This window comes from Lissotriton helveticus, chromosome 1_1 (assembly GCF_964261635.1).
Source record: "Lissotriton helveticus chromosome 1_1, aLisHel1.1, whole genome shotgun sequence".
In the NCBI taxonomy this organism is placed as follows: domain Eukaryota; kingdom Metazoa; phylum Chordata; class Amphibia; order Caudata; family Salamandridae; genus Lissotriton; species Lissotriton helveticus.
This window is the reverse complement of record NC_136057.1, coordinates 1,154,437,583-1,154,454,786: the sequence shown is the minus strand read 5'-3', so window position 1 is coordinate 1,154,454,786 and position 17,204 is coordinate 1,154,437,583. Positions and strand designations below refer to the sequence as shown.

Genomic DNA, 17,204 nt, shown 5'->3' with positions numbered 1-17,204 from the left:
TAAGATGAAACCCACCCATGACAAATATCCTTTCAGAGACCTCCTTTGTCTCACTGAAATCTCCGCCATACCGCATCGCACCTAGAAAAGGAAGGAAGAATTCAGATCATATTACCATTCTCCTAATCCCCCTTCATTGCCTCCTTCTCTAAGCATGCATTACATACAAGTTCACTTATTTTACAAGCCATGCCTAGATCTCAATAACACATCACATATGGTAGATTCTCACTAAATTGTGTCCATTACTTTATCTTACTGTGGTGTCGCATGTAGGTAAGCATATTAGGTAAATGCGAAAGGTAAAAGGTCTGGTTATTTAATGTTTAAATAAATATGTACGATAAGGGTAAAAGTGTCAGCATATAAAATAGATATTACACTATATATATATATATATATATATATATATATATATGAATGGAAATATGAATTGCTTAGGAATGATCCGTTAAAAAGAAATATAATAAAACATAAAGCTATAGAAGGGTTTGGATTTGTATAGATATATTGTATAAATATTCTTCTGGCATATACTCTTTATACAAAACATATAATATTATTAAAATGAGGACAAATAGGATTTACCCCTTCCTAAACAATCTGTTTCTCTAAAATATAGACTAATAAAACAAAGTTTAAACATATTAAATACATTTACACTTACAATTGATACAAAAATAATTACATTTAAAACAGTCAGTATAAACATAACACAAGTATAGTGACAAGATCATTGAAAATGTCTTCCATAATGTAGTTGTAGGTGATGTTCTGGATACCTTGCAGTTGTTGGACGATAATATTGTTCCCAATATAGTGACATAAGTTCTCTAACATGGCCAAGAATGTATACCAATAGGCGTTAATACAACCCAAAGTCACCTTCTCACCCATGTACAAATAGTGAAATTCAATAAGTAAAAAGCCAGTAAACAGGTCTATTCAGTCACAAATGTTGAACTCTTGATCTCCTTTCCCAAAACTGTGCATTCTCACTACTTCTGGTCTCCAGACTGTGCTCTGTATTTATTTAATGACTCTTCGGCAGTGCTTTATGTAAAAGTGCTTTCCATATTTATTGAATTTATAATTGATAAAGTGGTGCAATAATTTAAGCAATTATGAAAAAGAAAAGCACAGCAAGAACAGAAGATCCACAAAGAGGTCAAAGGTGGTAGGAAAGAAAGAAAGCATACATGTTTAAGAAGTGTACATGAACCCGGCCTGTTAAATGTGAAATAACAAAATCTTAATTTAGTCTCCTTCAAAAAATGTTTAGGGGGGCAAAAACATCCTGTATATCGAAACACTGGCGAGTATTTCGAGAGAATCCTACAACAGTCCAGACCATTGAGGGAATACACTTCCAGAAGATCACAATTTGTAGCACTGGAACATCTGCTCAGATATGAAAGGGCTTCACGAATAAAGTTGCATTTCCGGGCTGCAAAATCTATAAAAGAAAATGTGTAGGTAAAGTCCTCACCACTGTATGTCAATGAGAGAGGCAAGCCACTCTCGGCTGCAGACAAAGATATTCTTAGGAACCCGACTCTAATTGCGGTGTTTAGCAGGTACTTCTTCCTGCATTGCACCAGAATACCGGTTAGCTCACAATGCCTACTGACTTCCAGTGGTAATATCAAACCGCAGCATCTCACAGGAGCAGAGTAAAGTAGAAGTTGCAGCCCCACAGGGACCTTGGCAAGTTGTACTGGTACGTGCACACACACACCAGCTAGTGCATGGCCATCTATTTATGTCCACAATCCCTTCACAATCTCTTAAGTATACTGCAGAGCCATCTTCCAAAATGAACACCCCTTCCATCTCTTAATAAGGATCTACAACCCTCCACCACTGATCATCAACTATGAATTTACATGCTGTAACTTTGAACCCACCTAGATTTCTCAGTCACTGCACAAACTAAAATCACTCCAAACCTACATACAGTAGAATGGTACCCTCTATGATAGTTCAATTACTGATCATGTAACAATCAAGGTTGCTCTCACCAAGCAACCTGTGATCACTGATTTCTTACATGATGTGACCATGTAACCAACATCCGTTAAAGAGTGCCCCTTCCTGAAAAGAGTTAATCGAAAAAAGTTAACTTTCACCAAGGAGATTGTGAATCTAATCCCCTAACTCAGTGAAATACTAGTCTTTATGTTTCAGAGGTTTGTGGTGCTTTGGACGTCATGAATTGGAGCCACATGCAATGTTAAAAGGGTCTTGTATGCTGCTTTGTTTGCAAGAGCACTGGAATCTCTGATATGAGCACACCTGTACGCCATCTGTACAGAGTTGTAATTTTGCTTTTAACAATGCAAGACTTGGATAAAGAATCCCAACATGTAAATATGCACAAGCTCCTAAAGGTTTGCATTGTTGCTAATCATTTGGCGGTGTATTTGTTTTAAGCCTGGTGCTGAAATATGCTTAGTAACATATTATTGAATAGTTGAATGCATGCATGCTATTACAAATGTTGTAAACTTGATTTCAGTAGAGGAATTTAAACGGCAATCGCAATTTTATTGGTGATGGACCCTAAGCAAATGAAGCTAAGAATTTTGCAATTTCACTGCCTAATATTTTCAGCACACTGATTCAGTTCTCGTTTCGGTAGTGTACTTTACTGCAACAGCTATCCCATGGTTAGGCTTTATGATTTCCTTTTCTATTTGTTGTGAATTCTAGTGGGGTTTTTTCAGTGTTCCCAATGATCTTAAATAAATGGCCCAAAATCAGTGGTTATCAGTGTTTACGCTTTTTTGTTTTGTAAAAAATCACGAAGTTTTGTTTTGTTGGTGCATATAAGAATTTGCTGTTTAATTCCATCCTTATCTTGTTCATTCTGAGTATAAATTCTTCCTTCCTTTTTTCCTGTTCCTAATTATTTTCTCTGTCTTGTTTCATTGTATTGCTCTGTCAAGTAATTATTTCCCTAGCTGTCTCATTTCTCAGCACCCAAACTCCTGTTTCGCGCTCTATGTCCAGGGTGCACAATTATGGGGATATCTTTCCACCCATTAAGATTTGATTGCAGCAGATAAAAGGTTAATGGTAAACATTTAACACACCTTCCTGCAGCTCTATTCTTCAGACAAATGATAACGTTCGACCGACTGAAGATTTTCTACTTGGGACATGAGATGTATCCCATTGAGTGCTCAACACTCTATTATTGCTAACGAGTGTCCCACCGACCTGTTGTTTGTCTTGAAATACCAAGAACGGACACGGTTTACAAATGTGGTAGTACTGTCTGATTTGAGCATATTCCTGCTGTACATTGTCATAATGGCAAAATCTGTTAAGAAATGTATATGCAGATTATTAGCTAAACGGTCTTTAGTTGCAGCTAACTCTAATCCTGTGCAGAATGCCTTGGGGATTTGCTTTTGTGCAGCTCGCATCATGAATAAAGTTTACTTTACATTGTGTTGCCATGACTACATGAATTTGTTATCAACTCAAAATGCGGGGACACTGTTCCGTAGGTGGGGGTGCCAGGAGTCACCCACTCAACCCAAAGAAAAAGAAAGAAAAAGACGAGAGGTAGTCCTAGATCTAGAACCCACTGGTCCGAGGCAAGAACAGGTGTCTTGTTTCTTGTTGCCCTCACACATCCCGATTGATGCCATGCTTCATCATCGGGCGTTTGCTTCCGCCGGGTCGGCGTTGCAATGCCCTACGGGTCCCCCGAAGGGTCACTGTAGTGGAGATCTATTGAAAACTGCCATCAGATGGGTGCGGGTGTGTGGGCTGAGTCCTATGAAGATGGTGGGTGAGTGTGTGTAAGTTAAAACTGGCAAATGGGGATATTTATTGTGGCGGTACCCTTGTCAGAATAAAAAACCCGAAGGTGGTGTGTTACTCCAGTAGGCGTAATGTGGACCTTTCAGAAATGCGAGCAATTAACGAGTGACAAAGGTAAATAAAAGTGTGGGTAAACGTGAATATAGTGAAAATGTTGCTACCAACAAGTGCAACGATGTGCCCCGTGTTAAGCGATTACTCGTTTCTAACCTGAAGCGTGGCTGTACGTTTATCAAAAATGATGGAAAAGGCGTAGCGCTGGCGGGTACCTGGGGTTAAAGAAGGAATGACCAGAGTTCTCATCTCAGCTCCTTTTAGTTGATCACTTTGTGTGATCTTGGACAAATCACAGAGTTCAGGCGTGCCACCGAAACTGGGGAGCGCCTACAAAATGGCCTTCTGCACCCCAGTCTTAAGCTTTGTATGAACACAACTGTGGCCCTCGGCCCCTTGGTGCCTACCTAGCAGTGAGAGTACCCTTAGACCCTATCTTGTTCAGTCACGTGCCCTAGCAGACAGCACTGCTAGGATAGAACACCAGGAGCACACAGTGCGGCGTAAGCGCGCAACATGTCCATTTGCCCTAGCAGACAGCACTGCTAAGGCCAAAAACTAAGAGCACACAGTGCAGCGTAAGCGCACAACCTGTCCACTTGCCCATAGCAAACAGCACTGCTAAGGCCTAAAACCAGGAGCACACAGTGCAGCGTAAGCGCACAACCTTTCCACTTGCCCATAGCAAACAGAACTGCTAAGGCCTAAAACCAGGAGCACACAGTGCAGCGTAAGCGCACAACCTGTCCACTTGCCCATAGCAAACAGCACTGCTAAGGCCTAAAACCAGGAGCACACAGTGCAGCGTAAGCGCACAACCTGTCCACTTGCCCATAGCAAACAGCACTGCTAGGACCTAAAACCAGGAGCACACAGTGCAGCGTAAGCGCACAACCTGTCCACTTGCCCATAGCAAACAGCACTGCTAAGGCCTAAAACCAGGAGCACACAGTGCAGCGTAAGCTTGCCACTTGTTAATTTCCATTAGCAAACAGCGCTGCTGGGATATAACGCTATGAGCACACAGTGCGGTGTTAGCGAGGATCGTGTCCACTTGTCCTAGCAGATAGCACTGCTAGCATATAACACCAAGATCACACAGTGCAGCATAGGCGCACAACATGTCCACTTGCCCTAGCAGACCGCACTGCTAGCATATAAAACCAGGAGTACACAGTGCGAAGTAAGTGCTGAATGTGCCCACTTGCCCTAGCAGACAGCACTGCTAAGGCATAAAACCAGGAGCACACAGTGCGGCGTAAGCACATAACTTGTCCACTTGCCCTAGCAGACAGCACTGCTAGCATGTAAAAACAGGAGCGCACAGTGCGGTGTAAGCACAAAACGTGTCCACTTGCCCTAGTAGACTGCCAATCACGTCTATTTATTGACTGAGAGCACAAGGCTGTGGATGGCTTGCAAGAGAGCATTTCGTTCAAAATGGAGGCACTCCGCACCCTCTCCAGTGCAACCTCTCTGGCTTATCGTAAGCGGCTAACATCCATGCACCCGTTTCTTGTTTTCAATTTCCTACAGGTGAGTATTGTCAAGGGAACCATGTCAACCAACTCTGTTCTGATTGCCTGCTCCTCAATGGAGTACTGTTTTCTCACTTGTCTGTCTTTGCTGGATACTGTTTGTAGCATTTCTCCACAAACTGGAGATCCCAGTTCAACACTGGTCAGATTGAAGATTCATAATTGCTTCACTTGTGAGGGTTTCTGTGAAAGATGATGATGAAATGTGACGTTGCAGTTGCTCCCCCATTGCATCAGGTCCACTGCATCATGGGACATCAAATCAAACCGTATGGTACTAGTAGCATACTTAAAAAACAAGCATTGAAAATGCAATAGGTCTCGCCTTTGATTAATTTAAAGCCATTTGCTTTGCTAATGGTATTGTATAGCAAAGCAAATGGCTTTAAGTTAATGAAAGGCAAGACCTATTGCATTTTTAATGCTTGTTTTCTCTGCACTGGATTGCTCATTTCAGTCTTAACCAAATGGATCCTAGAACACCTACTAGGAGGCAACACAGACTGGTATTCTGATGAGAGCATGTCACAAATAAAAATAACTAGGGCTAGGCCAAAGTAAAAGGAAAGTGAGCCCTTTGAAGGACTTCAAGAGCACACATAATTAACGGTACTATTCAAATGTGCCCACAATACTGATATAATACAAAAACATTGTGAAACACCGTACTAGGGGTACACTATAACACAGGTTGCTTAGAAAATTAATAAGAATGTAGGTTTTTAAAGAAAGTCTCGGTATTGGCAAATGTTTGTATTATGTCTGTCAGAAATATGTACGGCTTAACAAATTAAGCATTTTGATTATACTGTATGTATGTAGTCCTTTTAAGCGCTAGGTTCAGAAGGTGTAAGAACAACACTCAAGCCAGTCTTCATCCAGTACTGAAACAAGCTCAGTATTTGACTGGTAGTGAGGAGGTTGGGAATTATTTTAGGTTTAAATCTTTTATTGCGTTAACAGCCAGTGTATCAATGTGCCATGCAAATAGCGTCAAATCATGGGCTACGCAGAGCCCAGGTAGGTGACTTGGCACATAGTACAAACTGAAAGTGTAAAAACCGAGGAAATAACAAGAGATAACAGTCCCCCCCCCCCCCTCCCAACATCCCCCCCATCCACTGCGAGTTGCGAATCGTGTTTGGGTGCAGAGCGTTCACTGTTGTGCCGGTTCTCATTGAGTGGTAGCGTCAGATGTGGTGAGACCTAAGAGGCGTAAGTACCTGGGGCACGTTAGCGCCCAGAATTCTTGGACCAGGATGGCTAAGAGTGGTTGCCAGAGCTCTCCAAATGTCGAGCCTTTCCCTGCCAGTGTAAGGGATATCTTCTTATCTTCTATCTTCTTCTTACTTGTTTATTTGCATATCTTCTCCATCCCCAGTATTTGCCACAAGCGCTGGAGCCAACCCTTGTGAGAGGGACTCCAAGGGGGTCCTCCAGTGAAGTAGAATGTTTTGAGTGGCTGTACCCAGTGCTATCGCTATCTGGCGCCCACTTCTGGACCTGAGTGGGTATTTTAGGGGGTTCGGTACTCCCAAGAGAGTGTAGGCAGGGAATCTGGGGAGCTCCGTGTTGAGGTGTTTATCAATTTCATCAAGGATCTGAGACCAATACTGTTGTAAATGCTCACATTCCCAAAGGAGGTGAACAAACGTTCCGGTTTCCCCACACCCACTCCAGCAACCCGCTCTTTGTGTGGGGTTGGCTTGGTGTATGCGTGGGGTGTAGTACCAGTAGGTGGTTAATTTGGTTAGCGTTTCTGTAAGGCCCATGTTGCTTACCGTGTGCCGTGCCCTGTAATATACACCCTCCCATTTTTTGCTGCCGAGATCCCTCTCCCATCGTGCAGGGCTTGCATTGTATGTGTGTGTGTATCAAGTGAGTAGCATCTTATGGAGGTCCGATATCAATTTCTTATCTGATGATCTTGTGCTGAGCCATCGTTCATAAGGGGTGAGGTGTCTCTGCACGTGCGGCCTATTGTCAGGTTGTTATGCCCAGTGTCGAAGTTGCAAGTAATGCAGCCTTTCGGACTCAGGAAGTCCATAGTCGGATCTAAGCTGGGGGACGGAGATCACCCCCTGTACATCAACAGGGTGTCCCAATACTCGGCATTCGGTGCACTCCAGTGTGTAAAGAAAGTCTCACCTATCCCTGGGCTAAAATCTGGATTGTCAGAGTGGAGTGAGAGGAGGGGGGAAGGTAGTCAGCTTGTCTCCTGTTAGTCTGGTCCCATGTTGTTAAGATGGTGCTTGTAATGTGAGAGGCTTAGAAGTTGGGGGTCTATGCAGCTTCTTTAGGAAGGGGATCTTCTTGAGGGATGTGCCCGCTACCGCTCGGTCCTGAAATAGCCAATGCTTCTCTGACTCAGTGCGATTCCATTCCACTAGATGTCTTAGTTGCGCAGCTTTGTAATAGAGTTGGATATCCGGAATCCCAAGTCCACCTTCGTTAGGCGGGAGGGTACTGACAAGTTTCTTCATTCGTGGTTTACAACCCTGCCACATGAAGAGGGAGAGCTCGGACTGTACGCGATTTAGCCACCCAGTGGGAGGACATAGGGGAGCGTCTGGAAGAGGTATATGATTTTGGGAAGACTATCATCTTGATGGACGCTATCCTCCCTAGCCAAGAAATAGGGTAATGCTTCCACTCCTGCATATCTGAGTGGATTTGAGCATGTCATATGGTGTAGTTGGCCGAAGCCGTGGTTTGTAGAGTAGGCGCTAAGTGAATTCCCAAGCATGGGACTGTGTCCTCAAACCATTGTATGGGATGCTGACTTTGGAGGCATGCCTGTGCGTGCGACGATAAGGAGAAGTTGACGGCGGTTGATTTCGCAATATTGACCTTGAACCCAGAAGCCTTCGGGAAGGAGTCCAGCTCTGACAAAAAAGCTCCCAAAGCTACAGCTGGGTCAGCCAGGATTACGAGGACATCCTCGGCGTATAGACTGATGGTGTGTACGTCACCCCCGAATCGGATGCTAGTGATGTATGGGTGGGCCCGAACTCTCTCTGGGCTAGCGGTTCCATGTACAATGCAAAGAGAAGGGGTGACAGAGGGCACCCCTGTTTTGTACCTCTGCTTATGGGGAACAGGGCTGAAGTATGTCCATTGACTCTCACATATTCCGTAGGGGAGTGATAGCAGTTTAGAACTTGTGTCCACATTCCCTCTCCCAGGCCAATGTGGAGATCTGTTCTAGGTATGGTCAATGGCCCGGGTCGAAGGCTTTTTCCGCGTCGATAGTAAGGAGCATGTAGTCCCCGGGGGTTCGTGATGCCTTCTCTATAAGATGTAAGACCCTCTTAGTGTTGTCACTGGTCTGTCTTTGGGGAATAAATCCCGCCTGATCAGGATCAATTAAGCCCGGCATGTAAGGTGCTAATCTATGCACCAAGATCCCAGTGTATAGTTTCAGATCTATGTTCAGGAGAGAAAAGGGGTCGATATGCCCTGCAACTAGTTTTGTCTTTCTCTGGCTTGGAAATAACCACAATATCGGCCTCAAGCATGGATCTGGGGATCGCCCCCAGGGACGCGAAGGTACTGTAGAGCCTGGTCAGTAAGGGGGAATTATTTTAAATTAATTTTGGAAATGAAGGTGTACCGTGTAATTTTGAATAAAAGTGCTGAAGCTGATCAGTGGACAGGAGGTACATTTAAAGATTGGTTACCCAGATATACCAAAATGCTCAATTATGCACACTTCCAGGTAAGCAATCTGCCCTTTTATTCTTTCACCGTATATGTCTGGTGAATAATGTGAATGTTTGTCATTAGAGCATGGCAAGTTTAGAAATCTGTTAATATTTGTTTCTCTTTTTATAGGATTTGAGAACAGAGATTGCAAAACAAGAGTTAATTGTTGAGGCACGTCGAACAGCTTCTCGAATGCTAGATGCTTTTAAAGGTAAGCATAGTTCCTTATTTTTTGTGTTAATACGGTTGCCATAGTTGTATGTTATATGTGCTTTTAACTATATTTAACATTGACTTAGATCGACAGTTGTCATATAGAACGGCTTTGGATGCGAAGAAGCGAGAGCAGTTTCAAAAACTAAAAGAACAATTTGAAAAAGATCAAGAGGTACTGTTTTGGTTGCTTTTGTTTGTTGTACTTGCTTTTGTTGAGTAGTGTACTTTGAAGTGCAACATGTAATCGGAACAAAAATATGAAGGGTGTTTTGTGTCACAAATTCTCTCCTAACTACAAGAATAGGTTAGGCAACCACAAGAGTAGGTTAAAGCAAGGCCAAGTTGTTTGTTATCCTCTTGAAAGTCATAGTGGTATGGGTGATTATTTAAAGCAGGTAGTCTTTGTCAATTGTAGATGGGGTTCCGGCTCTTTTCTTCCTTCTCATTACTCAGAAGTTGGGTGTTTTCTTTCAGGCTAGATGTACATTTTACATTTGGCAGAAACCCTATTTGACTATTGTGTTCAACTTTACATATCTGAGAGCGTTAGAAAATTACAGTTCTTTATCCATCTCTCTAATGGTGTGCGCTAAGCCTCCAAAGTATCAAGATAATTAGTATAAGATCTTTTACTGAAGAGATGTCTGACCTCATTATCCAATCCTCTCTATCACACTCTAAGAATATCTTCCTTGGTGACTACAACGTCCACTGGAATAAAATTGATGACCCTGCTATTATCACTTTTAAGAATACCATGGAAATCACCAACATGACCCAACTCTGCCATTCTCCCACTCATAATAAAGGTTCCACCCTAGATGCTATCATAACTAGCAATGATCTAGCCTCCCTCTCTAGTATACTTCCTATCGACTGGTCTGACCATTACCTCATCCTCTTCTACGTGAAGAGACCCACGAATCACCCCGCCCCCATCAGCACCCTACCGATGAAATCTACACGCAACCTTCACCTTATCCCTCTTGATGAACTGGAATCCACAATTAAAACCTGCTTACTTCGCCTCCCTCTCTCTGACAGTACTAATGACCTAACCAACCATTATAATAACTCTATTCTCCAAGCCCTTGACGAAATTGCCCCAATTAAACTCAAACAACAAAAAAACAACCCTCCCAAATCCTGGTTCAACTCTGAACTCAATAATGAAAGACGATCCCTAAGACAATCTGAACGTGTTTGGAGAAATCATCCCACCGATGACAATCTTACCCTCCTCAGAACTGCCAGAGTCCAATACAAAAAACACATCTACAATAAAAAAGCCTCCTTTCTCCGGTCACAACTTGACCAAGCTAAAAACCGACCTAAAGAACTCTTTAGCATTGTTAAAAAACAAACTTCCACTGGCCCTCCTAAAATATCTGCCTCTATTGACAAATGTGAAGAAATCGCCAGCTTTTTTAGCAACAAAGTCAATTAGATAGAACTATCCTTCTCCTCCCTCCCCCCCTCTTTCCAACCCTCCCACACTCTACACACCCTCCCCAACACCCCTTTATCTCTTTCGTCAACTCTTCCCACTCTCCTCGACCCATCTCTTACCCTTCCTGCTCGCGCGCATTCAGACCTCTCTACTAATAGACTCATAACTAAAAATAATGCTTCTTGGAGTGAATTTAGTCCAGTTTCAGTGTCATCGATCACTAACATCATGACTAAACTCAAACCTTCCTCCCATTCCAAAGATCCTCTTCCCGCCCATTTGGTCCAAGACCTCAAATCTACCATTGCCCCTATTTGGACCAATATCATCAACTCCTCCCTTGCCACTGGTTGCGTCCCAGCCTCCCTTCAGCTTGGTCAAATCTCTCCCATCCTGAAAAACACCTCTGCCGACCCAAATGACCTTAACAACTTACGCCCTATCTCTAACCTTCCTTTTCTCTCTAAAGCCCTAGAAAAATGTGTCCTATCACAACTTGAGAACCATATCCTCGACTTCAATCTCCTTGATGTTTTTCAATCCGGTTTCAGAAAAGGCTGTAGTACAGAAACTGCAATGTTAAATATCACAGATGACATTCATCGCTCCCTTGACAATGGTGAATCCTCTCTACTGATCCTCCTTGACCTCTCGGCGGCATTTGATACTGTCCATCATCCCACCCTTCTAAACACCCTCAAAGATCGATTTGGCTTGGAAGGCACTGTACACAAATGGTTCTGCTCATTCCTTCAAAACAGATCACAGCAAATCAAACTTAGCCACTTCCTCTCTAATCCTCAACCTGTCTCACTCGGGGTCCCTCAAGGATCCATCCTCTCCCCAACCCTTTTCAACCTTTTCATGGAACCACTCACCCTCATTCTCAAAGAAGCTAAAATTAGTTACCACCTCTACGCCGACGATACACAATTATACTACAAGATCAAATCCCACAACGACATCCTTCACCTCAACGACACCCTAACTAAAGTTCAAGCCTGGTTCCATCTAAACCATCTCAAACTGAACCCCAAAAAAACAGAATTCATTCTTTTCACCCCCAAAAACAATACCCTTCCCATCCAAATCTGGATCAATGATATCAAAGCTCTCAATTGCTCCCTCTCCACCTCTAACTCTGTTAAATCACTTGGCATCAGCATCGACCAGAATCTCAACCTCATTCCCCACATCAATAATGCCGCCAAAAGTGCTCTTTTCACCCTTCTCCACCTCAAGAAACTCAAACCTTTCATTCCAGCTGATGATTTCAAAATCGTTGTCCAATCGCTAGTCCTCTCCAGGATTGACTATGCTAACGCCACCCTTGCCGGCACCCCTAAAACCCATCTTGCACCAATTAAATCTGTCCTCAATCTAGCTGCCCGACTCATCTCTGACTGTAAAAGATTTGACCACATATCGCCCGTCCTCAAAAATCTTAATTGGCTCCCAATTGAAGGAAGATCCTCTTACAAGATTGCCTGTATCACCCACAAAGCTCTTCATCAAAACACCCCCGCCTACCTTGCAACTAAACTAAAAAAAGCAGGCTGCACCAGGTCCCTGAGAAGCACCGACTCCCTTCTCCTGATCCCACCTAGACTTAATTGTCAAAAAACTCAATCCCGTGCATTCTCTGGTAATGCTCCTACCATTTGGAACTCACTCCCCAAAAACCTTCGCTGCAACCCCTCTTACTCTCTTTTCAAAAAAGAACTCAAACTACTTCTCCACAACTTATATTGGGGTACCTAACATGTCCACTCTCTCTACTCTTATACCCTCCCCCCACCTTGTCTGAATTCAACATCTTCTCCCCTGTTAACTGTTTCGCCTATTTTTAATTTGTACCTGTCTCTTACTCCCCCACCTTATCATATACTTTTTGCAAACTGTATCCCGTTGCTAATTCCGCATATATTTCTATTCTATCCTATTGTGTCTAACGCTGTTGTAAAGCGCTCTGATACTCCAGGGTCCAGCAGCGCTATATAAAACCCTTGAAATAAATAAATAAATAAATAAATAATAACAAGGCCTTCAGCAGCACCTGCACCAGTGCCATGTTTCCAAGCATGGAGAGTGAAACAACCAACCACCCGGCTGCTACAAAACCGGCATGATGCTCTGTATTACCTCCATTCATTATGGTGAGAATGGTGCATCATTCGGTGAACTGCTCTTTTGGATTCATGCCAAATGTAATGTTTTGCATTTAGGCCAACAAGTTCCATTTTAGTTTAATCAGACCTGTAATGCTTTGGCGTATGGCTACAGAATCCACAAAATTGTTTTCTGTACTTCAAGCTGCATGGGATTTGGTTTTCTTGGTTATTAGTTTTTTTCTTTCAGCTTGACCATTAAAACCAGGGAAATGATGCACAAAGAGTCTGGTTGCAGCACAATTCCTTGCTTTTCACTACAACCAGACTCACCCTTTGCTGTACAAGGAATTCTCATTCACATTTTTCAAAACGTTTTGTCCACCATACATACTTACCCAGGTGGAGACTAAGAACTAAAAAGGTTTCTTTTTGAAAGGGCAAGCAGAGTTTATGGAGGAATGAGTATTATAAGAAAGCACCTCACTCAATATCCCAGAGGTCAGCAATACGTAATCTCTGCATTGAGTGTTATGAACTGCTCAAATGCACTCTGAAACGTTTGATGCATGGAAAGTTGCATAATTCTTTTTGTTTTCCATTGTTGCTTGCTATATAAACTCAACATGATAAAGGAAAATCCATAAAACAGTTGTTTCATAATATATTTTAGGAATTCTAGAAAAGAATATGTACGTATAAGCATTGTATTATTACATAAAAAAGAACTTTGGAATTCCACCTGAATGAAATCTGAAAACTTCTAAAGACCAAATGTTTTAAAACTAATCATACTTTATTAATGTGATGGCAATTATTCTAGATTTCACTCTGGTTTGTTCACTTAGCGCCGACTCACAGCCAAACAGGATGAAACCGAAGAAGACTCCAATTATGCTAAAGAGTTTGCAGAGAGAGAAAAGCAGTTGAAGGCCTTAGAAGAAGAGCTGGAAGCGAGAGCAAGGTAACATGCTGTTCCCTGCTCAGTAAAAGGGTGCATTTGCTTTGGTCAGGCCTTTTACCTCATCTGATGTTACTCGTGTATGTTGTGTACTATGGTGCAGTCACCACCATGTGCGAGTATTAAAAGCTCAAATCAAAGGTTTAGGTTTGTTCCCACCTGGCCCATAAGACCAAAGCAAAGATTATAGAAAAGGGTAAAAAAGATTTATATTTTGTCTGTGCATTTATCAACTATTAAGAACAAATGGTATTGAAGTGCTTGTCCTAGTAATGATACAAAGCCATGAATATTCAGACTGTAAACATTAAGAGTTATCTCAACGGTTATTAAGATATCAGGGAAAATGGTGATTTTGCCATTTAAATGTATTCAAGAATTAAAATTTGTATCCGGCATAAGAAAAATAGGACAAACGAGTAGGCTGACTTCCACAAAGGTAGTGGAGCTTGACATAAAGGCTCTGAATGTGTATTTTTAAACTGTCCTTTTAACATGCTGTTTTGCTTGTACTCTCGGTGCTGATGTGAGTGTGTTCCAGTTCTTTGGGCTGAGCACGTGAACATTCCTTTAACAATGATGGTATTAACTGCATCTCAGAGTTGTGAACAGTAGGTTTTCGTAAGCATAATGTGTGTGGACATAGGGGTTGTTAGCCTCCGTGGATATTGTAGCGGTTTTATTTTCTATTGTCTGTAAACTTGTGGCATTCTACAGTTCTGTGTGTGGTAACAATAATATATTTAGAACTGCTATTTGGGGGTAGAGAAGGCACTCCTGAGTGGTTTGACTTATTGGGTGATGCTTTCCTAGCTGGGGACTTTGATACATGATTCAACAAAGGAATTCTGCAATTATCTACATAAACATATATATGTGTATAAGTGTGTGCCTAATCTTACTTAGGGTGTTTTAAATGATGGTGTCTGGAAAAACAAAAGACCTTCTCTTATTTGTAGAAAGGGCAATGCTAAAAAAAATTGTAATATACCCCTCACACACTGAAACCCGATTCAGTGTCATGCTTCCTCATTGGGGTCTTCCCGCCCCTCTATGGGAGGGGGCATGCTACTACCTACGTAGACGCGGGAGCACTTAATTTAGTCATTGGTGTATATGTGTAGTGCGTGGGATTGTGAAATATGTGTGATGATTTAAAAAAAAATTCTCTGGCTAGTGGAAAAAATACACTTATTAACTTCCCTAGCTGAGAATAGTAAAAATGGGTATGTGTAGATGGTGTACTTTAATGGGTCACTTTCTACAAGGTCGACAAGTTTCAGAAGCCATCCCCTTGGCTTTCTTCCTCAGGACCGGGACGATCCCTCTTTCACCTCACTGGGTGATATTGTAAATGTGCATATGCCTACTGGTCACAAGTACTCTTCTCTGTACCCTAATAGGGCTGTTGAACCAATATACCACTAGTGTATCCTGTAAAACAACATTCGTATATTAACTTATCCGCTCCATGAGATGTCACGAGGGGTGTAAGGGCGCCTTCACACAGACAATGCTGCCAGCTGCTCGATCACCAAGGATTACCTTCTTGTGGCTCGGAGAAGGTAATCCCTGGTGATCAAGCACCTGGCAGCATTGACTTTCAGTTGCTTACTTCTTATTCACCCTCTTCTGTGGGCATTTCTTCCTGTTCTGGAGCATGAACCCACTGTTTGTGTCCTTCCACTGCTCACTTTTTATTTTGGCAATGCACTCTATAAGTGTGTATGTGTTTTCCAGCGGGCCTCTTTCTCATCTCTGCGTTTCTCCCCTCATCCTTCCTACATCAGTTGCTTTTCTTGCTTCCTCGCCACCCGCCCAGTTATCCATGTGCTTTCCCATCCTCGTTGACCATGTCCTTCCCCACCCTTGCCTGGCACCCCTCCATTTCCTGTGTGCTTCCCCCCTGGTCACCTAAATCATCCATGTGCTTCCCAGCCCTTCCTCCTTTCACCATCTCCACTTGCTAACCCTCCGTTGACGGTTTGCTACCCCATTGTTCTCTCGCTTGTCCTTCTCTCCTCCGGCCGCATCCTTCTGTAGCATACTTCCTCCCTTCATGTTGCCTCACCCCCCCTTGTTCTCCCCACCACTAACCCACTGCTCTTTTTGTTAAAGAAAAAGCATATTTACGCTGTATCAAAAAGGCGCGTCTCTGCTATATCAAAAGAGCTGATTTTGTGCAACTTCTTATTTACTCATCAAGCTTGAATTGGTAAGTCAAAGGAAAAAAGATGCTTGCCTCATTTTGTAGGCATGCGCATATGACCACATCAGATCACGTTTTTGCCCCAGTATTGAAACTTTCATAGATTCCCATGCTTTTGTATCATTCCCCGTCGTCGGAATGTGAGTCTCCGTAACAAAATAACATAGCAGTAGGTACAAAAGAGAGAGAAAAAGGCCTAGGCCTCATTCCCTTTTGTAGCATATCCGCCTCTTTTTGTAAGAGACCAAACTTAGGCATCAGCCAATCAGAAGAGCCTCACCCCATAGAACCCTCCTCAAGGAACCTCAGAGCCTCAGATTTTCTACCGCACGTTGTGCTTAGGGAGTCTCCTTTGAGCTCTGCTCAATCTCTACTCTTTCAGAAGTTTTTCTTTAGGTATTCTCTTCAAAATTGTTAGCTGTCCCTTCCAGGATGTCTGATAAGGAAAAGAAGAAGGCCCTTTTCAAGCCATGTTCCACCTGTGGCAAGAAAAGATTATTTGTTGAGGATAAGCATAAAGATTGCATCTACTACCTCTATCCTGATCATAAGGCTGCGGACTGCAAGATCTGCGGCACCTTTTCAACCAAGTCCCTCCGGGATCGTGAGGGTAGACTTCTTACATGGCTCCAGAAGTTGAAGGCCAGAAAAGACCCAGTCTCCAGTGACAGTGAGGACTCTTCATCAGCGTCATCAACTAGAAGGTCAGTCAAAAGGGGTAGGGGTTCCCCTTCTCCTTCTGTGGAGCATCCTTCTAAGGCCTCAAAAAAAGACCCCCAGAGAGTCTGAGAGCCAAGGTCCAGTCAAATCTCCTCACCATGGTGTAAAGGAGAGGGTAGGACCATCTACGCCTTCTTCGGGTATGAAGACTGATCCAGCCTTCAAAAAACCCTCTTCTCAGTCTTCTGGAAAGTCTGACAGAAGTTCCACGTTGTCGACGATGAAGACGTCGTCGACGAAGGCTCCGTCGACGAAGGAATTGAAGCCTAAGCTTAAAATGGTACCGTTGACGGGCTCGTCCACGGGGCAATCGACGTCGACGGGATCGTCGACGAGGAGGGAGTCGTCGACGGCACAAGCCAGGCCTGTCCTTGAGGCTCCAACAATGGCTGCTCCCGAATTGCCGGCC

General features: G+C 43.0%; 1 protein-coding gene across 3 annotated transcripts in view; it reads left to right on the top strand.

Moving 5' to 3' along the window:
• Positions 1-17,204, top strand: part of TUBGCP6 (tubulin gamma complex component 6) — a 610,570-nt gene that overhangs the window by 258,515 nt on the left and 334,851 nt on the right. For all 3 annotated transcript variants that reach the window (XM_078678997.1, XM_078679005.1, XM_078679003.1), the window contains 3 exons: positions 9,261-9,342; positions 9,431-9,519; positions 13,754-13,869. In XM_078678997.1, coding sequence (XP_078535123.1) covers positions 9,261-9,342; positions 9,431-9,519; positions 13,754-13,869 — 287 coding nt within the window. The remainder of the gene's footprint in view (positions 1-9,260; positions 9,343-9,430; positions 9,520-13,753; positions 13,870-17,204) is intronic.